Here is a 25692-nt window from a genome sequence, read left to right as displayed (position 1 = left end):
TTCTCAAGCTTACATACACTGAGGTGTTAACACAACTTTATTCACAAGGCAATTAATGAGGGACCAATCCCCAAGCTGGCTGGGGGCGTGTGTAAACTATGACATCACACATGAGTGATTATACAAAAACTTGTAATTAGTTAATTACCCAACATAGACTAATAAGGAGATTGGGCCCTCAACAAATAATAATATTAGATTAAAATAAAAAAGCAATGCAGAAGAGGAGGCAAACACTAAAAGAATCTCTGTATAAATTGAACTATAAACAATAAATGAAGCACACAAATCAAATTAAAGGCATTAAATCAAACTCCCTGATGAGGCCTTTAGGTGACATGGTATCTAATAACCAAATCCATTTGGCTTCTCTTTATAACAAATCCCTCATTCTGTCTCCCCCTCTTGGCATTTTACTGGCATGATCTATGACCATGAATCTTAACTGATTGGCTTGATGGCCCTTTTCCAAAAAGTGGGAGGGGACAGGAAGATGTTGGATTTGTGCTGGCAGAAGTGGTCGTTGACCTTTTGGGTGGTCTCGCCTACATATAGAAGGCCACATGGGCACTTGAGCGCATACACTACATACTGTATGTAGTCACATGTGAAAAACCCTGGGATTTTACATTTTTTGCCTGTGTAGGGATGTGATATAACACTATTACATTGGGCACATCCAAGGCACAGGTATGTCCAATTTTTGGGGGTGCCAAAAAACTTTTGTTGACCTCCCTTGGTAGTTGAACTCTTGTGTGCATGTACTAGTTTTTTGCCCATTGTGTTGCCTTTGCGATAAGCAGCTCTAGACGGCTGTTTAAATTCCTGTATTTCAGGACAAGTTTCTTTCAGCATAAACCAGTTCTTTTTGATAATATGAAATGTGTTGTTGCTTATGGAGCTGTATGTGCTTACAAATGAGATCCTATTTAAGTTATCTCCTTTATTTGTGTGGGTGTCACTGGTAGGACTGATCTGAATATTCTTTAATTCATGTGGGCTATAGCCTCTCTTGATGAATTTCTCCACCATTTGACCTGAACTTTCCTGACGTTTTTCTGGGTCAGTAACAATTCTATTGACTCACATGAGCTGGGATTTTGGGACGCTCTTAAATGCCGTTAGAGGGGGAAAACTGGATCTATGCAACAAAGTATTGCGATTAGTGGGTTTGGTGTACAAATCGGTATGCAAGCTATCTTCAATTTTGTATACCATAGTTTTACAGAACTCAATGTTAGCCATGCTTGTCTTAGTGCTAAACTTCAGGAATGGGACTTCCCTTTCTATATTATTCCTTAGTTGAGTGAGTTCCTCAGGGGTGCCCTGCCACAGGATGAACAGGTCATCAATGCAGCGGACCCACCCCATACAGAATTGCTGAAATAATGGGTGTGTTTACACATATTTTTCTTCAACCCAATTCATGGTGAGACAAGCATATGACGGGGCCACATTGGACCCCATTACCATCCCCTTTGTTTGTAAAAAGAACTGGTTATCATACATAAAGAAATTGTTTGTTAGTACCATCTCTAGTAATATGACCAAAAAATCAAATTGTATATCACTATACAAGCTACTTTGGGACAGGGCACTCTGCACACTCTCAACCCCTACACCATGGGGGATGACAGTGTACAGGGATGTCACGTCCCAGGTGGACAGCAGAACATCTTTCAAACTCACATACTGTTTAATTTTACAGATGAAATTCATTGACCTAGATTTGGAGTTTGGCATTAGCCGTGAAAACCAGCGTTAGAGGCTCCTAACGCTGGTTTTAGGCTACCGCCGGTATTTGGAGTCACTCAAAATAGGGTCTAACGCTCACTTTTCATCCGCGACTTTTCCATACCGCAGATCCCCTTACGTAAATTGCGTATCCTATCTTTTCAATGGGATCTTTCTAACTCCGGTATTTAGAGTCATTTCTGAAGTGAGCGTTAGACATCTAACGACAAAACTCCAGCCGCAGGAAAAAAGTCAGTAGTTAAGAGCTTTCTGGGCTAACGCCGGTTTATAAAGCTCTTAACTACTGTGCTCTAAAGTACACTAACACCCATAAACTACCTATGCACCCCTAAACCGAGGTCCCCCCACATCGCCGACACTCGAATAATTTTTTTTAACCCCTAATCTGCCGACCGCCACCTACGTTATCCTTATGTACCCCTAATCTGCTGCCCCTAACACCGCCGACCCCTGTATTATATTTATTAACCCCTAACCTTCCCCCCACAACGTCGCCTCCACCTACCTACACTTATTAACCCCTAATCTGCCGACCGCAAAGTGCCGCCACCTACGTTATCCTTATGTACCCCTAATCTGCTGCCCCTAACACCGCCGACCCCTATATTATATTTATTAACCCCTAATCTGCCCCCCTCAACGTCGCCTCCACCTGCCTACACTTATTTACCCCTAATCTGCCGACCGGACCTGAGCGCTACTATAATAAAGTTATTAACCCCTAATCCGCCTCACTAACCCTATAATAAATAGTATTAACCCCTAATCTGCCCTCCCTAACATCGCCGACACCTAACTTCAATTATTAACCCCTAATCTGCCGACCGGAGCTCACCGCTATGCTAATAAATGTATTAACCCCTAAAGCTAAGTCTAACCCTAACACTAACACCCCCCTAAGTTAAATATAATTTAAATCTAACTAAATAAATTAACTCTTATTAAATAAATTATTCCTATTTAAAGCTAAATACTTACCTGTAAAATAAATCCTAATATAGCTACAATATAAATTATAATTATATTATAGCTATTTTAGGATTAATATTTATTTTACAGGTAACTTTGTATTTATTTTAACCAGGTACAATAGCTATTAAATAGTTAAGAACTATTTAATAGCTAAAATAGTTAAAATAATTACAAATTTACCTGTAAAAGAAATCCTAACCTAAGTTACAATTAAACCTAACACTATACTATCAATAAATTAATTAAATAAACTACCTACAATTACCTACAATTAACCTAACACTACACTATCAATAAATTAATTAAATACAATTCCTACAAATAAATACAATTAAATAAACTTGCTAAAGTACAAAAAATAAAAAAGAACTAAGTTACAAAAAATAAAAAAATATTTACAAACATAAGAAAAATATTACAACAATTTTAAACTAATTACACCTACTCTAAGCCCCCTAATAAAATAACAAAGCCCCCCAAAATAAAAAAATGCCCTACCCTATTCTAAATAACTAAAGTTCAAAGCTCTTTTACCTTACCAGCCCTGAACAGGGCCCTTTGCGGGGCATGCCCCAAGAAGTTCAGCTCTTTTGCCTGTAAAAAAAAACATACAATACCCAAGCCCCCCAACATTACAACCCACCACCCACATACCCCTAATCTAACCCAAACCCCCCTTAAATAAACCTAACACTAAGCCCCTGAAGATCTTCCTACCTTGTCTTCACCTCACCGGGTTCAACGATCTGTCCAGAAGAGCTCCTCCGATATCCTGATCCAAGCCCAAGCGGGGGGCTGAAGAGGTCCATGATCCGGCTGAAGTCTTCATCCAAGCGGAAGCTGAAGAGGTCCATGATCCTGATGAAGTCTTCATCCAAGCGGGAGCTGAAGAGGTCCATGATCCGGATGAAGTCTTCTATCAACGTCTTCTATTCTATCTTTCTTCCCGGATCCATCTTGCAGACCTCCGACGCGGAACATCTTGCTGGCCCGACGGACTAACGACGAATGACGGTTCCTTTAAGGGACGTCATCCAAGGAGGCAAAAGAGCTGAACTTCTTGGGGCATGCCCCGCAAAGGGCCCTGTTCAGGGCTGGTAAGGTAAAAGAGCTTTGAACTTTAGTTATTTAGAATAGGGTAGGGCATTTTTTTTTGGGGGGGGCTTTGTTATTTTATTAGGGGGCTTAGAGTAGGTGTAATTAGTTTAAAATTGTTGTAATATTTTTCTTATGTTTGTAAATATTTTTTTATTTTTTGTAACTTAGTTCTTTTTTATTTTTTGTACTTTAGCAAGTTTATTTAATTGTATTTATTTGTAGGAATTGTATTTAATTAATTTATTGATAGTGTAGTGTTAGGTTAATTGTAGGTAATTGTAGGTAGTTTATTTAATTAATTTATTGATAGTATAGTGTTAGGTTTAATTGTAACTTAGGTTAGGATTTATTTTACAGGTAAATTTGTAATTATTTTAACTATTTTAGCTATTAAATAGTTCTTAACTATTTAATAGCTATTGTACCTGGTTAAAATAAATACAAAGTTACCTGTAAAATAAATATTAATCCTAAAATAGCTATAATATAATTATAATTTATATTGTAGCTATATTAGGATTTATTTTACAGGTAAGTATTTAGCTTTAAATAGGAATAATTTATTTAATAAGAGTTAATTAATTTCGTTAGATTAAAATTACATTTAATTTAGGGGGGTGTTAGTGTTAGGGTTAGACTTAGCTTTAGGGGTTAATACATTTATTAGAATAGCGGTGAGCTCCGGTCAGCAGATTAGGGGTTAATAATTGAAGTTAGGTGTCGGCGATGTTAGGGAGGGCAGATTAGGGGTTAATACTATTTATTATAGGGTTAGTGAGGCGGATTAGGGGTTAATAACTTTATTATAGTAGCACTCAGGTCCGCTCGGCAGATTAGGGGTTAATAAGTGTAGGCAGGTGGAGGCGACGTTGTGGGGGGCAGATTAGGGGTTAATAAATATAATATAGGGGTCGGCGATGTTAGGGAAGCAGATTAGGGGTACATAGGGATAATGTAAGTAGCGGCGGTTTACGGAGCGGCAGATTAGGGTTAATAATAATATGCAGGGGTCAGCGATAGCGGGGGCGGCAGATTAGGGGTTAATAAGTGTAAGGTTAGGGGTGTTTAGACTCGGGGTACATGTTAGAGTGTTAAGTGCAGACGTAGGAAGGGTTACCGCATAGCAAACAATGGGGCTGCGTTAGGAGCTGAACGCGGCTTTTTTGCAGGTGTTTGGGTTTTTTCAGCTCAAACAGCTCCATTGTTTCCTATGGGGGAATCGTGCACGAGCACGTTTTTGAGGCTGGCCGCGTCCGTAAGCAACTCTGGTATCGAGAGTTGAAGCTGCGTTAAAAATGCTCTACGCTCCTTTTTTGGAGCCTAACGCAGCCATTCTGTGGACTCTCAATACCAGAGTTATTTTTATGGTGCGGCCAGAAAAAAGCCGGCGTTAGTTTTTCGGGTCGTTACCGACAAAACTCCAAATCTAGCCGTTTGTGTCTTTAATATAAGATTTGCCAATAGTGACTAAGGGTGACAGGATCTTATCCAGAAACTGGGCTGTTGGACTTAAGAGTGAACCTATGCTTGCCACTATAGGGTTGATTAGGCTTTTGTGGATTTTTGGCACCACATAAAAAACTGGAATAATAGGGTTTTTAATTAGCAGAAATTGAGCTAATTTATGACTTATAATCTCATAGTGTAAACCTCTATCTATTTCTCTCTTGAGTGACTTAACAATGTTTCTTGAAGGGTCACTGTCCAGTTTTTTATAAACAGAGGTGTCTCCCAACTGTCTAAGGACCTCAGTTTTGTATTTGTTAGAGTCCAGAATTACAAGGGCTCTGCCCTTGTCAGCTGGCTTGATAGTTATGTCACTGTCATCTTAGATAGATTTAAGAGCTTCAAACTCCTCTTTTTTAGTGAGATTTTGATGCCTGTCTTTCTGTTTGTTTTTATTGGCCATGGTTTTAAACTCGACTTCTGTTGTTTAAATATATGTCTGCACAGCTAGATTATCACCTGAGGGATTGAAGGTACTCTTGTTGCGTAGTCCTAGATTACTAATATCAAACATGTCAATGTTAGAGTCCTGCTGGACATGTGCTGTGGGCCTGTCAGGATTATTGAAATAAGCCTTCAGTCTTAGTAACCTAAAAAAGCGGGATAGGTCTACCATCAGGGCAAAGGGATCAGGCTCTTCAGTGGGGCAAAATGATAAACACTTATTTAACACTGTGATTTCGTCATTTGTAAATGTCCTGGAAGACTGATTAACTATGTTTACCTCCTCCTCCGTTGTTGGTTTACTTGAAAGTTTGGTCTCCTGGCAAATGTATTGCCTGCTCTCCTCCTGCCGCGGTTCCACCTGTAAACACTTCCAGTGGCATAGTTCTGTTCATTGCGCCTGAACTTCCGGCGGTTTCTCTTCTCAACTTCCTGTTGGAAAACGTCAGTGACTTCTTTGATACCAGTAACTACTTTTTTATATTCCTCTTCATGAATTAAAGAATATTCAGATCAGTCCTACCAGTGACACCCACACAAATAAAGGAGATAACTTATATAGGATCTAATTTGTAAGCACATACAGCTCCATGAGCAACAGCACATTTCATATTATCAAAAAGAACTGGTTTATGCTGAAAGAAGCTTGTCCTGAAATACAGGAATTTAAACAGCCGCCTAGAGCTGCTTATCGCAAAGGCAACACAATGGGCAAAAAAATAGTACATGCACACAAGAGTTCAACTACCAAGGGAGGTCAACAAAAGTTTTTTGGCACCCCCAAAAATGGGACATACCTGTGCCTTGGGTGTGCCCAATATAATAGTGTTATCAAGGTGAGATATCACATCCCTACACAGGCAAAAAAAATAAAATCCCAGGGTTTTTCACATGTGACTCTACATACAGTATGTAGTGTATGCGCTCAAGGGCCCATGTGGCCTTCTATATGTAGGCGAGACCACCCAAAAGGTCAACGACCACTTCTGCCAGCACAAATCCAACATTGGCAATGAGAAAAAATCTCATCTTCCTGTCCCCTCCCACTTTTTGGAAAAGGGCCTTCAAGCCAATCAGTTAAGATTCATGGTCATAGATCATGCCAGTAAAAAGCCAAGAGGGGGAGACAGAATGAGGGATTTGTTATATAGAGAAGCCAAATGAATTTGGTTATTAGATACCATGTCACCTAAAGGCCTCAACAGGCTTGAAATGTTGCTCCAATAAAGGTGTTTTCTTTCATCAGAGTGCTACCTTCTTCCTTGTTTTCACCATGTAACTGTACTGTTATACAGTGGCGTCACTAGGGTTGGTGTCACCCGGTGCGGTATCTCATGGTGTCACCCCCCCACCCCCAGTAATGTTTTGTTTTTTTACTAATGTTACTTGTAAATCATAACTCATATATATATATATTTATATATCCCAAAAGAGTGCACTCTCACCATCTTTTTATCCACAAGGGTGCAGGCAAATTAAATTTACTAAATCCACAACAGGCGTGCACTCACTGGAAATTTTTATGTGCTTTATTTTGCACCATATATCAAACATGTTTGATATTTGTGCAAAATAAAGCACATTAGAAAATTTTCAGTGAGTGCACGCTTGTTATAGATATTGTATGTGTATATATATATATATATATATATATATATATAGATATATATATAGTATATTACATGTCATGTGAGCCCAGTCTCAGGTCCTTAATTCATTAGGTGCCCTGGGGGGAACAATTTATATTTCCTGATCCCTGATGTGCCAAGGGGAAGGGGCTGCAGTTCAGTTCCCTAACCCCATAAGTGCCAAGGAGGCAATGTCCAGTAGGTACTAAAGGGGGGAACTTCAAGTCTGAAATTCAAGTCTTTAATCACTCAGAATGATACCAGAGGGGTAACATCAAGTGCTTGACCCATTTGTTGTTTAGGTAAAACTAACTGAAGAGTCTGCTTCTCCTCAGGGCAGGACCCCCAGACATCTACAGGTGTCTCATGTCCCTAGGGTCCTCATTCAAGTAGTGTAGGACCAGGTACCCCCTCGACGGATCAAGGGGTCGATCCGATAAAAATCGTCGCCCGCAAAAGCTGGCGACGCCAATATTTGTGCGGGTTTGGTATCCTATATACGGCGTAACCTAGAAGTTACGAGCGTATATTTCTGCCGTCGCCCGTCGTTTTTTGGGCCATAGGCAGGTATACCAAACCCGCGCAGTTTGGTATCCAATATACAGCGTAAGGACTTACGTGGCGAAAATGGAGAAATCTTACTCCATTTTCACCTCGCCACAAAAAGCAGCCGTAAGAAGCCTTACGCTGAGTATTGGAGCCCCGTAACTCTCTAAACTAGCTGCTAAATAAAACCTAACACCTAACGCATGCGCAATGTCTATCTACCTGTCAACCGCGATCCCCCACCTCAATCCCTAATAAAGTATTTAACCCCTAAACCGCCGCCATCTACATAAACTAACCCCCTACTGTGAGCCCCTAAAGCCGCCACCATCTAACTGATCTATCCCGTACTGTGAGCCCCTAAAACCGCCACCATCTAACTGATCTGTCCCCTACTGTGAGCCCCTAAAACCACCATCATCTAACTGATCTATCCCCTAATCTGACCCCTTACACCGCCGCCAGCTATATTAATATTATTAACCCCTAATCTAATATCCATAAAGTAATAAGCTCTATTACCAGCCCTTAAAAGGGCCTTTTGCGGGGCTTTGCCCCAAAGTTAACAGCTCTTTTGCCCTATAACCTGCCCTCCTTACACCGCCGCCATCTATATTAAAATTATTAACCCCTAATTTAATCAACCTACCCCGCCGCCAGCTATATTATCTATATTAACCCTAAGTATATTATAGTTAATATAGTTATTACATTATATATATATATATATATATATATATATTAACTATATTAACCCTAATTATATTAGGGTTAATATAGTTAATATAGTTACTATAGTATTTATATTAACTATATTAACTCTATCTAACCCTAACACCCCTAACTAAATTCTTATTAAATAAATCTAATTTATATTATAAACTAAAATATTCCTATTTAAATCTAAATACTTACCTATAAAATAAACACACAGGCCTAGATTTGGAGTTTGGCGGTAAAAGGGCTGTTAACGCTCCGCGGGCTTTTTTCTGGCCGCACCATAAATTTAACTCTGGTATCGAGAGTTTAAACAAATGCTGCGTTAGGCTCCAAAAAAGGAGCGTAGAGCATTTTTACCGCAAATGCAACTCTCGATACCAGAGTTGCTTACGGACGCGGCCGGCCTCAAAAACGTGCTCGTGCACGATTCTCCCATAGGAAACAATGGGGCTGTTTGAGCTGAAAAAAAACCTAACACCTGCAAAAAAGCAGCGTTCAGCTCCTAACGCAGCCCCATTGTTTTCTATGGGGAAACACTTCCTACGTCTGCACCTAACACTCTAACATGTACCCCGAGTCTAAACACCCCTACCCTTACACTTATTAACCCCTAATCTTCCGCCCCCGCTATCGCTGACCCCTGCATTATATTATTAACCCCTAATCTTCCGCTCCGTAAACCGCCGCAACTTACATTATCCCTATGTACCCCTAATCTGCTGCCCTAACATCGCCGACCCCTATATTATATTTATTAACCCCTAATCTGCCCCCCTCAACGTCGCCGACACCTGCCTACACTTATTAACTCCTAATCTGCCGAGCGGACCTGAGCGCTACTATAATAAAGTTATTAACCCCTAATCCGCCTCACTAACCCTATCATAAATAGTATTAACCCCTAATCTGCCCTCCCTAACATCGCCGACACCTACCTTCAATTATTAACCCCTAATCTGCCGAGCGGACCTCACCGCTACTATAATAAATGTATTAACCCCTAAAGCTAAGTCTAACCCTAATACTAACACCCCCCTAACTTAAATATAATTTACATCTAACGAAATAAATTAACTCTTATTAAATAACTTATTCCTATTTAAAGCTAAATACTTACCTGTAAAATAAATCCTAATATAGCTACAATATAAATTATAATTATATTATAGCTATTTTGGGATTAATATTTATTTTACAGGCAACTTTTTAATTATTTTAACCAGGTACAATAGCTATTAAATAGTTAAGAACTATTTAATAGTTACCTAGTTAAAATAATAACAAATTTACCTGTAAAATAAATCCTAACCTAAGATATAATTAAACCTAACACTACCCTATCAATAAATTAATTAAATAAACTACCTACAATTACCTACAATTAACCTAACACTACACTATCAATAAATTAATTAAACACAATTCCTACAAATAAATACAATTAAATAAACTAGCTAAAGTACAAAAAATAAAAAAGAACTAAGTTACAAAAAATAATAAAATATTTACAAACATAAGAAAAATATTACAACAATTTTAAACTAATTACACCTACTCTAAGCCCCCTAATAAAATAACAAAGACCCCCAAAATAAAAAATTCCCTACCCTATTCTAAATTAAAAAAGTTACAAGCTCTTATACCTTACCAGCCCTGAACAGGGCCCTTTGCGGGGCATGCCCCAAGGATTTCAGCTCTTTTGCCTGTAAAAAAAAACATACCATACCCCCCCCCCCAACATTACAACATACCACCCACATACCCCTAATCTAACCCAAACCCCCCTTAAATAAACCTAACACTAAGCCCCTGAAGATCTTCCTACCTTGTCTTCACCATACCAGGTTCACCGATCCGTCCTGGCTCCAACATCTTCATCCAACCCAAGCAGGGGTTGGCGATCCATCATCCGGTGCTGAAGAGGTCCAGAAGAGGCTCCAAAGTCTTCCTCCTATCCGGCAAGAAGAGGACATCCGGACCGGCAAACATCTTCTCCAAGCGGCATCTTCAATCTTCTTCCATCCGGTGCGGAGCGGGTCCATCTTGAAGCAGGCGACGCGGATCCATCCTCTTCTTCCGTTGTCTCCCGACGAATGACGGTTCCTTTAAGGGACGTCATCCAAGATGGCGTCCCTCGAATTCCGATTGGCTGATAGGATTCTATCAGCCAATCGGAATTAAGGTAGGAATTTTCTGATTGGCTGATGGAATCAGCCAATCAGAATCAAGTTCAATCCGATTGGCTGATCCAATCAGCCAATCAGATTGAGCTCGCATTCTATTGGCTGTTCCGATCAGCCAATAGAATGCGAGCTCAATCTGATTGGCTGATTGGACCTGGTATGGTGAAGACAAGGTAGGAAGATCTTCAGGGGCTTAGTGTTAGGTTTATTTAAGGGGGGTTTGGGTTAGATTAGGGGTATGTGGGTGGTGGGTTGTAATGTTGGGGGGGGTATGGTATGTTTTTTTTTACAGGCAAAAGAGCTGAAATCCTTGGGGCATGCCCCGCAAAGGGCCCTGTTCAGGGCTGGTAAGGTAAAAGAGCTTGTAACTTTTTTAATTTAGAATAGGGTAGGGAATTTTTTATTTTGGGGGTCTTTGTTATTTTATTAGGGGGCTTAGAGTAGGTGTAATTAGTTTAAAATTGTTGTAATATTTTTCTTATGTTTGTAAATATTTTATTATTTTTTGTAACTTAGTTCTTTTTTATTTTTTGTACTTTAGCTAGTTTATTTAATTGTATTTATTTGTAGGAATTGTGTTTAATTAATTTATTGATAGTGTAGTGTTAGGTTAATTGTAGGTAATTGTAGGTAGTTTATTTAATTAATTTATTGATAGGGTAGTGTTAGATTTAATTATATATTAGGTTAGGATTTATTTTACAGGTAAATTTGTTATTATTTTAACTAGGTAACTATTAAATAGTTCTTAACTATTTAATAGCTATTGTACCTGGTTAAAATAATTAAAAAGTTACCTGTAAAATAAATATTAATCCTAAAATAGCTATAATATAATTATAATTTATATTGTAGCTATATTAGGATTTATTTTACAGGTAAGTATTTAGCTTTAAATAGGAATAATTTATTTAATAAGAGTTAATTAATTTTGTTAGATGTAAATTATATTTAAGTTAGGGGGGTGTTAGTGTTAGGGTTAGACTTAGCTTTAGGGGTTAATCAATTTATTAGAATAGCGGTGAGCTCCGGTCGTCAGATTAGGGGTTAATAATTGAAGTTAGGTGTCGGCGATGTTAGGGAGGGCAGATTAGGGGTTAATACTATTTATGATAGGGTTAGTGAGGCGGGTTAGGGGTTAATAACTTTATTATAGTAGCGCTCAGGTCCGCTCGGCAGATTAGGGGTTAATAAGTGTAGGCAGGTGTCGGCGACGTTGAGGGGGGCAGATTAGGGGTTAATAAATATAATATAGGGGTCGGCGGTGTTAGGGGTAGCAGATTAGGGGTACATAAGGATAACGTAGGTGGCGGCGCTTTGCGGTCGGAAGATTAGGGGTTAATTATTTTAAGTAGCTGGCAGCGACGTTGTGGGGGGCAGGTTAGGGGTTAATAAATGTAATACAGGGGTCGGCGGGGTTAGGGGCAGCAGATTAGGGGTACATAAGTATAACGTAGGTGGCGGGCGGCAGATTAGGGGTTAAAAATTTTAATTGAGTGGCGGCGATGTGGGGGGACCTCGGTTTAGGGGTACATAGGTAGTTTATGGGTGTTAGTGTACTTTAGAGTACAGTAGTTAAGAGCTTTATGAACCGGCGTTAGCCAGAAAGCTCTTAACTCCTGCTATTTTCAGGCGGCTGGATTTTTGTCGTTAGAGCTCTAACGCTCACTTCAGAAACGACTCTAAATACCGGCGTTAGAAAGATCCCATTGAAAAGATAGGATACGCAAATGGCGTAGGGGGATCTGCGGTATGGAAAAGTCGCGGCTGAAAAGTGAGCGTTAGACCCTTTAATCACTGACTCCAAATACCAGCGGGCGGCCAAAACCAGCGTTAGGAGCCTCTAACGCTGGTTTTGACGGCTACCGCCGAACTCCAAATCTAGGCCTAAGATAGCTACAATATAATTAATAATTACATTGTAGCTATGTTAGGGTTTATATTTATTTTACAGGTAAATTGTTAATTATTTTAACTAGGTATAATAGCTATTAAATAGTTATTAACTATTTAATAGCTACCTAGTTAAAATAATTACCCAATTACCTGTAAAATAAATCCTAACCTAAGTTACGAATACACCTACACTATCAATAAATTAAATAAACTACAAATATCTATCTAAAAATACAATTAAATAAACTAAACTAAATTACAAAAAACAAACACTAAATTACAAAAAATAAAAAAAAGATTACAAGATTTTTAAGCTAATTACACCTATTCTAAGCCCCCTAATAAAATAATAAAGCCCCCAAAATGAAAAAAAATTCCCTACCCTGTTCAAAGCTCTTTTACCTTACCAGCCCTTAAAAGGGCCTTTTGTGGGGGCATGCCCCAAAGAAAACTGCTCTTTTGCCTGAAAAACAAAAACACAATACCACCCCCCAACATTACAACCCACCACCCACATACCCCTAATCTAAGCCAAACTCCCCTTAAATAAACCTAACACTACCCCCTGAAGATCTCCCTACCTTATCTTCACCACCGGGCCGAACTCCTCATCCGATCCGGGCGATGTCTATCCAAGCGGTAAAGAAGAAATCTTCATCCCGGCGATGTTTTTTGTGATTGGTTCAGCCAATCGGATTGAACTTGAATCTGATTGGCTGATTCAATCAGCCAATCAGATTTTTCTACCTTAATTCCGATTGGCTGATAGAATCCTATCAGCCAAATGGAATTCGACGGACGCCATCTTGGATGACGTCATTTAAAGGTACCTCATTCGTCGCTCAGTTGTCGGCCGTGATGGATGCTTCGCGTCGGTGGAGAGAAGATTCAAGATGCCGCTTGATGGAAGATGCTGCCCGATGGAAGAAGACTTTGCTGCCGCTTGGATAAAGACATCCCTGGGATGAAGACCTCTTCTTTGCCGCTTGGATAGACATCGCCCGGATCGGATGAGGAGTTTGGCCCGGTTGGGTGAAGACAAGGTAGGGAGATCTTCAGGGGGGTAGTGTTAGGTTTATTTAAGGGGGGTTTGGGTTAGATTAGGGGTATGTGGGTGGTGGGTTGTAATGTTGGGGGGTGGTATTGTGTTTTTTTTTTCAGGCAAAAGAGCAGTTTTCTTTGGGGCATGCCCCCACAAAAGGCCCTTTTAAGGGCTGGTAAGGTAAAAGAGCTTTGAACTTTTTTTAATTTAGAATAGGGTAGGGAAATTTTTTTTATTTTGGGGGGCTTTATTATTTTATTAGGGGGCTTAGAATAGGTGTAATTAGCTTAAAAATCTTGTAATCTTTTTTTTATTTTTTTGTAATTTAGTGTTTGTTTTTTTTTGTAATTTAGTTTAGTTTATTTAATTGTATTTTTAGATAGATATTTGTAGTTTATTTAATTTATTGATAGTGTAGGTGTATTTGTAACTTAGGTTAGGATTTATTTTACAGGTAATTGGGTAATTATTTTAACTAGGTAGCTATTAAATAGTTAATAACTATTTAATAGCTATTATACCTAGTTAAAATAATTAACAATTTACCTGTAAAATAAATATAAACCCTAACATAGCTACAATGTAATTATTAATTATATTGTAGCTATCGTAGGGTTTATTTTATAGGTAAGCATTTAGATTTAAATAGGAATATTTTAATTAATAATATTAATATTAGATTTATTTTAATAAGAGTTTAGTTAGGGATGTTAGAGTTAGATAGGGTTATTATACTTTATATATAATATAATAACGATATTAACTATATAAACCCTAATATAATTAGGGTTAATATAGTTAATATATATAATATAATAACTATATTAACTATATTAACCCTAATATAATTAGGGTTAATATAGTTAATATAGCTGGCGGCGGTGTAGGGGGATTAGATTAGGGGTTAATACATTTATTATAGGTGGCCGCGGTGTAGGGGGATGTAGATTGTAGGCAAAAGAGCAGTTTACTTTGTGACAAAGCCCCGCCAAAAGCCCTTTTAAGGGCTGGCAAAAGAGCTGAATTCTTTGGGGCATGCCCCGCAAAAAGCCCTTTTAAGGGCTGGCAAAAGAGCTGTTACTTTGGGGCAATGCCACGCAAAAAGCCCTTTTCAGGGCTATTTGTAGGGTTAGACTTAGGTTTAGTGGTAGGGATAGTTTAGTATTTTAAGGGTTAAATAATTTAATATAGATGGCGGCGGGGTAGGGGGATTAGATTAGGGGTTAATAATTTTAAAATAGATAGCGGCGGGGTAGGGGCTCACTTTAGGGGGTAGGTAAGGTAGATGGCGGCGGTGTTAGGGGCTCACTTTAGGGGGTTATAGATTTAATATAGCTGCCGGCGGTTTAGGGGTTAATAACTTTATTAGGTAGCGGCGGGCTCCGGGAGCGGCGGTTTAGGGGTTAATACATATTTTATTGTTAGGATAGTGAGGGGGGATAGCGGATAGAGGGTTAGACGTGTCGGGCTATGTTAGGGAGGCGTGTTAGACTTGTCGGGCTATGTTAGGGAGGCATGTTAGACAGTGCGGGTGATTTAGACTTTAGTCAGGTTTTGTAGGCCCCGGCAGTTTCTAACGTGCCGTAAGTCACTGGCGACGCCAGAAATTTGTACTTGCACAGATTTCTGGACATCGCTGGTTTATCCGACTTACGGCACGTTAGCATCTGACGACGCCGTATATGGAATAGCTCGAGTTGCGAGCTGAAACTGCGGGCAACGCGGGTTCCCTCGCTTGCGCCGCAAACTACGCCGTTTATCGGATCGCGCCCCAAGCTGAGATTTCCAAGGCAGTGACAATTTTTAAAACAATAAGGGCCAGAATTATAAAATATTTAAATTTTTATATATAAAAAACACATCTGCTGACACACTCAGACATACAGACACTCTCATAACCTGACACACTCAGACATTGACATACACACACTTTCACAACTTGACACAACCAGACAAACAGACACTGTTACACCCCAGACATACAAAAACTGTCACCTGCTGGTAAACTCTGATATACAGACAAACAATAGTTTGTTAATAGTGCTTGGGCACCTGTCAAAGGCTTTAAGGACAAGTTATGTTCCAAACACCAATAATAATGTATTTTATACTGCACTCCTGCTTAATGCTTATAAACCACACAATAAAGTCAGGAGTGTCCCCCCCCAATTCAAGGATAAAAACGGCATTATAACAGTATCGTTAGACATATCAAGAGAGCGTGTTGGCTGTGGCACCGCTAAGCTTAGAAAAAAACACACTAAGCCAAGGAGTGTGCTCTATGCAACCTAACATTCAGGATAAGTATAGACAGTTTTAGTCTTGTAATTAAATAGGTCAGGGCGGGCCGGGGACATGGCAGGCGGAACACAGGACTCTACTCCTACCTGGTAAGAAGTCTATTAATTCCTGGCCATTAGCAGCAACATACACTCCACCTCAGTAGCCTGGTAGCCATGAGGATGGCCATACAAACTAAACAGACAGACTCCAAATCTGCTCCCTGGACTTGGCGCGGTGGCACAGGGCACACATCTGTAATGCGTGCATATCCTTCAGTCTCAGAGACATGATGTCGCTGCTGGACTGCAGCAGAACAGTGTTATAGCGCCTGTGCACTGCGCAGGTTTATGCACGACTCAGCTGTTAGTTTGGGAAGCCGGGAGCCCTGCCCTGCTGACACTGCCTCTGTGCCCACGTCCCGAGTGTGCTGAGAACACCCCTCATCTGCCAGTCTCCACAAGCACATAATAAAAAAATATATATAAAAACATGTAATTGATGTTAATGTGGTGACTGTGGTGTCACCCCCTGGAAGGTTTCACCCGGGTGCGGTCCGCACCCCCCTAGTGATGCCACTGCTGTTATATATTTTTATGTGTTTTATGACACTTTTTTGTTTTGCGAAGCAGTTAACCAGAGCTCTGAGAATGTGCTTTCCATGACTCATGTTAACTTCATTTGCACACAAGGAATTGCGTTTATTTTAGCTTGTTATACAAGCGCTACATCCGACCTGTGCTAGATTACAAGTGAGGTGCAACCAATTTTGGGCTAGCGCAATCGTGTTTTTGCGAGCCATTTTCATTTTTCTGATATGATAAGTGGAGATAAATCGCAATTGTGCTAGCGCAATCGCCCTTTATGCTTCAATCCTTTCAGCGATCTCAGAGCTGTGGTTAACTTTTACAATCGCCAGTGGTGCTGGAAGGGGTGTGTAGATTAGATACACCCTGTTGGTGCCCAGGTATTTAGCTTGCTTCAGCAAATATATATATAAAAGTATAAATCAGTTCATAAAAAAGGGGAGATCGACTCCAGCAGGGATACATGACTGGCAATTGGATATCCCATAGGAAGGCGTTGGTGCAGGTCTGTTCCTGATTGGTGGAAGGTTCCCATGTGACTGGCTGGTAGCCATCGCTGTTTGTTGTCTGTTGGGCGACAAAGAGGTCCCGGCTTGCGAGTTTTGGCACAATCAAGTGCCGCTTCGTTTGTGAGTATATAATCGTCATTCTGTTCTGTTTGCCATTACTTGACATTATTACCCTATTGGCGCCTTTTTATTCCTCATTTAGGGTTTTCATCTGGCACTTTGACTTTGGGAGAGCTGCCTACGATTTGACTGACGTCTCTGGACATTTTATTTCCGTTTATCTAGATCCATAGCGCATCTCCATAGGGAGTCAGTACCCTATTTTTTCTATATGTACATATACTGTATATACCGTATATAAATATATATATATATAAAGTGCTTTATAGCCCTTTGCCATTAAGCAGATAAAAACATAATAAAACATATTTATACAATATTCATATATTTTATCATACATTTTAACTATGTATTTACTGTAAATATTTCACATTTACTAATGCGAACATGCTATGTTGTATGCGTGATGGGTGTTTGTTTTTTCAACAATTTTTTCCCATTGACTTCTATGGGGAATGCGAAAAGTTGATGGAGTTTGCACGATCTTAGGTGTTAGGTTTTTTTTCTACTTTTTTCGCTAAAGGGGAATAAGTGCACACACACGTGAAAACGTAAGTTTGGTTTTTCGCGATATTCGGTTTAACGCAAGTTTTTGAAACTTGTAATACGAACGCAATCGGAAAAGTGCAAAAATGAAATTCCAAGCGGAGTTTTCTCTTTCACAAAAAATAATAATAAAACTGGGCCACTTGTAATCTAGCCCATTGTTTATATGACTGTTGCCTACCTGTTAAGTCCTATTTCTATACTATTCCTAGAAAAATTCGGAATTGAACAGGCTGCCAGATAGATAAATTGTTTCAGCTCCTTCTAAAACCTTTGGCTACATTTTTAAAATATTTTGCAACCTACAGTTCAGTGAATTCTTCCTTCTGTACTAAGAGTATTTTTCTTCTAAATTTGTTAGAGGATATTATTATACCTGATAATGTTTTGGTAACTATGGACATTATTAGTCTTTTTACAATTACGCTGAATGAACATTGCTTGGGGACAGTTGCAAAATATCTAAATAGATTTTAATTTATGGGACCATCTGTAGAATTTTTGGCCGCTCTTCTAGACATTCATCTGACTGACAATTATTGTAGTTTTAAGAGGAAATATAATTTAAAACTCACAGGACCGCTATGAAATTTAATCTCATTCCTGCGTAAATCTATGATTATTATCAGGTATTTGTAGAGCGCCAACAGATTCCCCAGCGTTAATGTATTTGTTTTACAAGGTCTAAAATATAAAACATACAAATAAAGACCCTATGATCTAGATATGTTTAGTTTAGAAAGAAGGGAAACAAGTGACATAATAGAATCCTACAAGAAGATGAAAGAACTTGAAGTGGAAGCTGAAAGCATTTTGCATAAAAAAGGAAATACCAAAACTGCAGGCTCAAGTTAGATGGTAGTAGGTTCAGGAGAAATAGGAGGACGCAGTTTTTTTTTACAGAAAGGATGGTGAATTCATGGAATCTACCACCCATTCTGTAGAACACAAGGCTTGTAAAATAATAAAAAAATGCAAAGGACACAGTTAAGGATATCTTATAAAAGCAGTAACATGTAATATGGGTAGACTTGATGAGCCTTTTGGTCCCAAAATCTTTGTTTTCTATGTATGATGAGAAGCAACTAATGTGTAGGGGCATATAAGTAAATTTTGTTTCAAAGAGATATATTAATGATTTGTTTTTGATATTGAGGTTTATTACAATCCATTAGAAAATCTGTGTGAAATAAAAGCTATTACAGTATTTTAGAAATCCATTTGAAAATCCAGATGTTAAGTAAACTCTAGAAGGAATAAAAATTAAAATGCAATCAGAATGCACATTTGGTTGTTTGGGCTATTCTCTAGTCTTACTTGCTTAAATTTTTTTTGTTTTCATTGAATATCATATCTTAGCACAACTTTGCACAACTTTTTTTCAACTTTGAATTTTTTTTGTGCATTTTTTCCTTGTTTGTTAAAAAGTTAAAATTGTAGCTCATATACTTTCAGATCATGTAACTTGCACACATTAATTATACATTTACACTTTTTTAACTGCACATATATATATATATATATATATATATATATATATATATATACTGTATATATATATATATATATATATACACACATATATACATAGCAGCAAAAAGAAGTGTTTACGGTCAATCAGAGAAATAAATCAACTGAAAGAACTACCAGCGCTATCTAAAAAAGGGAAATCCACAAACCACCTGAAATAAACACTTTCACAGATTTCTCCCTAAAAGGTGGTAAAATACATATATATATATATATATATATATATATATATATATATATATATATATATATATATATATAGCTGCCAATCCAAAAATAAACAAACAAGTCCCTCAAACTTGTTTTGAAAGATAAATACAAAAAGAACTTGGATGGCGCTCACATATAAATATAATAAAAAGATAGATGAATAAATAGCAATATTAGTGCATATACACAACCTAGAAACATATACACAGATAGTATTTTAGCAAAAATAAAATAAACAAATATATATGCATATAATAAAATGAGTAACAAATTATAAAAGTTCATATAAAATATTTAGAAATGTTGGCTGGTGTGGAATCTCTTCATATGATACCCCCACTCAGATATGCACTTACTTCAATAACCCTCAATCATATGAGGTAAGTATGATTTGTGTCAGTGAAATGCTTAGCACCTCCCAGAGTATGGAACCGGACCACCGTAGCTGTGTATGACCTTGACCAGTAGTCAGTATTGATTTGAACTTGCACACTTGTACCAGTGAAACTCCCAATCACAGATCAAATAAAAAAAATGCTTCCAATTGTGTCCTCTTGTGCAAGGGTGCAGGCTTACCTCATATGATTGAGGGTTATTGAAGTAAGTGCACATCTGAGTGGGGGTATCATATGAAGAGATTCCACACCAGCCAACATTTCTAAATATTTTATATCAACTTTTATCATTTTTTACTCATTTTATTATATGCATATATATTTGTTTATTTTATTTTTGCTAAAATACTATCTGTGTATATGTTTCTAGGTTGTGTATATGCACTAATATTGCTATTTATTCATCTATCTTTTTATTATATTTATATGTGAGCGCCATCCAGGTTCTTTTTGTGTATATATATATATATATACACACATATAGAAACTTCTCAAATAAATATATATATATATATATACACACGGCTCAAAATTTCAAGCCCTCAGCTGCTAGCCAGCCAAATGTTACTTGCTACTTTTGATCCCGCCCACATCACACCCACTACCCCCTCTTTGCATATGTTTAGCCAATGTGAAATACCTTATTGTGCAGTAATACATTAACAAAAATAAGTGCATAATAGATAGCAACATCACTGAGGCAATAGCAGACCTGGAAAAATTGTTTTATAGTTATCATCTCTCATCTATCTTTGTCCACTCCCTCCTCTCTTCAATCTCTAATTTTACCCCCTTTCTTGTCTCTCAGGCCATATTTTCTCTTTACACTCTTTCTCTATCCTCTCTCTTCACTCTCTTTTTTTTTTCTCCACTCTTCACTTTTCCTCTCCAATCTCTCTCTGCCCCTGTTTACCCTCTCAGAAGTGACAGTCTAAGCACTAATGTGGTCCCTATAGCCCTAGAGAAATAACATATCCTTGCCCTTTCATTAATATATAATATCCCTTTAGATAATATTTGTAGACATTCACTCACCACTGTTAATTTTCCACTCGACAATGGCTAGTGGGCTAGTAAAAATTTTAAGCCCTATATATATATATATATATATATATATATATATTTATTTATATTTATATGTTATGGATAAAGTCAGATATTGGGTAATACTAGGATTACCCAGGCAAATCGGACATTACCCAAGCAGCTGTGGGTAAAGCCCAATTTAAGATCATAAATCCCCTCAGAGTGCGGAGTCACATAACACATATATCATGCACTGTAATTCCGCCATCCTCACTATCTTTTTTGCACCGCCTGGGGGGTTCAAGGGGGGCAAAGCCCTTGTTGTAAACCTCACTCCCCAAGGTTCACTTGGGGTGGATGCCAGAGGATCAGTGGGGAACCTTCCTTGAACCCCCCACATTATTGGTTATGTGACCATGTACGTTTTGCTTCAATGTTGTGTGTGGAAACCCTAACAATCCTCCCTCTTTTTGTGTTTATCTATTGTGAATGTAAGAAATCCAGATTGTCTTGTTAAATTGCATTCATAATTCAGGCATCTCTAACAATGCAAGTAGTTGCAATTCTAATGGGCTGGAATGCCTTAGAAAAAAAAAAGCCAAAGACTATCAAAGTTGATTTCAAAATGTTTGCATAGCAAACGCTAACTAAATGGAATAGGAGCCATTGGATACAATGATCTCACCGTGGCAATATTTCTTCTGCTTGACTTCAAACCTTATGCCTCTGTATAACTCCAATGATATTAATCCATATGCCACCATCATAATAATTCCAGGAACCAAGAAAAGGATAAGCAGCAAGAAGATATACCTAGAAGCAAAAACATGCAAACATTAGTCCATCATATTTAGCAATTTCTGAGATCAGATGCTAATGTTAAAGGGACAGTGTACTGTAAAATTGGTTTCTCCGTAATGTGTTTACATCGACTTGCTATAGAAGTTAAAATGTATTGTATTCCTTTAGGTATATTTTGGTATATGAAATAGGTGTATCTACTAATTAAAACATCAACCCAATAAAAAAGGCTCCGCTAGCAGACAGAGCAGAACAGAATTTTTGTTGTTTAAAAAGATAGACAAACACTTTATTAACCATTCCCCAGTTTTGCATAACCAACACAGTTATAATAATACACATTTCTCTTGTAAGGTGTATCCAGTCCACGGATAATCCATTACTTGTGGGATATTCTCATTCCCAACAGGAAGTTGCAAGAGGACACCCACAGCAGAGCTGTTATATAGCTCCTCCCCTAACTTCCATATCCAGTCATTCTCTTGCAACTCTCAACAAGCATGGAGGTAGTAAGAGAGAGTGGTGAAAAATAGTTAGTTTTTTTTCTTCAATCAAAAGTTTGTTATTTTTAAATGGTACCGTAGTTGTACTATTTTATCCCAGGCAGTAAATAGAAAACTCAAGCAGATTCTTCTTCTATGATCTTAGCAGGTTGTAACTAATATCCATTGCTGTTCTCACATATGTCTGAGGAGAGAGGTAACTTCAGCGGGAGAATGGCGTGCAGGTTACTCTGCTATGAGGTATGTGCAGTTACAATTTTTTCTAGAAATGGAAAGGCTAGAAAATGCTGCTGATACCGGATTAATGTAAGTTAAGCCTGAATACAGTGATTTAATAGCGACTGGTATCATGCTTACTCTCAGAGGTAATACCCTACAATATAAAAAGTTTGCTGGCATGTTTAATCATTTTTATATATGCTTTGGTGATAAAACTTTATTGGGGCCTAGTTTTTTCCACATGGCTGGCTTAAATTTTGCCTAGAAACAGTTTCCTGAGGCTTTCCACTGTTGTAGTATGAGTGGGAGGGGCCTATTTTAGCGTTTTTTTGCGCAGTTAAAATTACAAACTGTGACATCCAGCTTCCCTCAGGAGTCCCCTGTATGCTATAGGACATCTCTAAAGGGCTCAAAGGCTTTCCAAAGTCGTTTATTGGGGAAGGTAGAGACACAGCATCTTGTGGCAGTTTGTTGTGACTGTTAAAAAACGTCTATATCGTTTTTTTGATCCGTTTTTTAACTAAGGGGTTAATCATCCATTTGCAAGTGGGTGCAATGCTCTGTTAGCTTATTACATACACTGTAAACATTTCGTTTGATTTACTGCCTTTTTTCACTGTTTTTCAAATTTTGACAAAATTTGTTTCTCTTAAAGGCACAGTACCGTTTTTTATATTTGCTTGTTAACTTGATTTAAAGTGTTTTCCAAGCTTGCTAGTCTCATTGCTAGTCTGTACAAACATGTCTGACATAGAGAAAACTCCTTGTTCATTATGTTTAAAAGCCATGGTGGAACCCCCTCTTAGAATGTGTACCAAATGTACTGATTTCACTTTAAGCAATAAAGATCATATTTTGTCTTTAAAAAATTTATCACCAGAGGAATTTGACGAGGGGGAAGTTATGCCGACTAACTCTCCCCACGTGTCAGATCCTTTGACTCCCGCTTAAGGGACTCACGCTCAAATGGCACCAAGTACATCAAGGGCGCCCATAGCGATTACTTTACAAGACATGGCGGCAGTCATGGATAATACACTGTCAGCGGTATTAGCCAGACTACCTGAATTTAGAGGTAAGCGAGATAGCTCTGGGGTTAGACGAAATGCAGAGCATACTGACGCTTTAAGAACCATGTCTGCTACTGCCTCACAATATGCAGAAGCTGAGGAAGGAGAGCTTCAGTCTGTGGGTGATGTTTCTGACTCAGGAAAGATGATGCAACCTGATTCTGATATTTCTACATTTAAATTTAAGCTTGAACACCTCCGCGTGTTTCTCAGGGAGGTTTTAGCTGCTCTGAATGACTGTGATACAATTGCAGTGCCAGAGAAATTGTGTAGACTGGATAAATACTATGCAGTGCCGGTGTGTACTGATGTTTTTCCAATACCTAAAAGGTACAGAAATTATTAATAAGGAATGGGATAGACCAGGTGTACCGTTCTCTCCCCCTCCTATTTTTAGAAAAATGTTTCCAATAGACGCCACCACACGGGACTTATGGCAGACAGTCCCTAAGGTGGAGGGAGCAGTTTCTACTCTAGCAAAGCGTACTACTATCCCTGTCGAGGACAGTTGTGCTTTTTTAGATCCAATGGATAAAAAATTAGAAGGTTACCTTAAGAAAATGTTTATTCAACAAGATTTTATCCTACAGCCCCTTGCATGCATTGCTCCTGTCACTGCTGCTGCTGCATTCTGGTTTGAGTCTCTGGAAGAGGCTTTACAGGTAGCGACTCCATTGGATGACATACTTGGCAAGCTTAGGGCACTTAAGCTAGCCAATTCTTTTGTTTCTGATGCCATTGTTCATTTGACTAAACTAACGGCTAAGAATTCTGGTTTTGCTATACAGGCGCGCAGGGCGCTATGGCTTAAATCATGGTCAGCTGACGTGACTTCAAAATCTAAGCTGCTTAACATTCGCTTCAAGGGGCAGACCCTGTTCGGGCCTGGTTTGAAGGAGATTTTTGCTAATATCACTGGAGGAAAAGATCATGCCCTTCCTCAGGACAGGTCCAAATCAAGGGCCAAACAGTCTAATTTTCGTGCCTTTCGAAACTTCAAGGCAGGTGCGGCATCAATTTCCTCTAATGCAAAACAAGAGGGAACTTTTGCTCAGTCCAAGACGGTCTGGAGACCAAACCAGACCTGGAACAAAGGTAAGCAGGCCAAAAAGCCTGCTGCTGCCTCTAAGACAGCATGAAGGAACGGCCCCCTATCTGGTAACGGATCTAGTAGGGGGCAGACTTTCGCTCTTTGCCCAGGTGTGGGCAAGAGATGTCCAGGATCCCTGGGCGTTGGAAATTATATCCCAGGGATATCTTCTGGACTTCAAAGCTTCCCCCCCAAAAGGGAGATTTCACCTTTCACAATTATCTGCAAACCAGATAAAGAGAGAGGCATTCTTAAACTGTGTACGAGACCTCCTAGTTATGGGAGTGATCCATCCAGTTCCAAAGGAGGGACAGGGTTTTTACTCAAATCTGTTTGTGGTTCCCAAAAAAGAGGGAACCTTCAGACCAATTTTGGATCTAAAGATCTTAAACAAATTCCTCAGAGTTCCATCATTCAAGATTGAAACTATTTGTACCATCCTACCTATGATCCAGGAGGGTCAATATATGACTACAGTGGATTTAAAGGATGCTTATCTTCACATTCCGATACACAAAGATCATCATCGGTTTCTCAGATTTGCCTTTCTAGACAGGCATTACCAGTTTGTAGCTCTTCCCTTTGGATTAGCTACAGCCCCAAGAATCTTTACGAAGGTTCTAGGGTCGCTTCTGGCGGTCCTAAGGCCACAGGGCATAGCAGTGGCCCCTTATTTAGATGACATCCTGATACAGGCGTCAAACTTCCAAATTGCCAAGTCTCATACGGACGTAGTACTGGCATTTCTGAGGTCACATGGGTGGAAAGTGAACGAGGAAAAGAGTTCTCTATCCCCACTCACAAGAATTTCCTTCCTAGGGACTCTGATAGATTCTGTAGAAATGAAAATTTACCTGACGGAGTCCAGGTTATCAAAGCTTCTAAATTCCTGCCGTGTTCTTCATTCCATTCCGTGCCCTTCGGTGGCTCAGTGCATCGGCTTAATGGTAGCGCCAATGGACATAGTGCCGTTTGCACGCTTACATCTCAGACCGCTGCAACTATGCATGCTCAGT

The 25692-nt window shown here is 38.8% G+C and overlaps 1 protein-coding gene across 1 annotated transcript in view; it reads right to left on the bottom strand.

Annotated features, from left to right (window-relative positions):
• CCKAR (cholecystokinin A receptor) overlaps positions 1-25692 on the bottom strand; it is a 328056-nt gene that overhangs the window by 156948 nt on the left and 145416 nt on the right. The window contains exon 4 of the mRNA XM_053704077.1: positions 21690-21806. Coding sequence (XP_053560052.1) covers positions 21690-21806 — 117 coding nt within the window. The remainder of the gene's footprint in view (positions 1-21689; positions 21807-25692) is intronic.

Source organism: Bombina bombina, chromosome 2 (assembly GCF_027579735.1).
Source record: "Bombina bombina isolate aBomBom1 chromosome 2, aBomBom1.pri, whole genome shotgun sequence".
NCBI lineage: Eukaryota > Metazoa > Chordata > Amphibia > Anura > Bombinatoridae > Bombina > Bombina bombina.
This window is presented reverse-complemented; position numbering and strand designations above follow the sequence as displayed.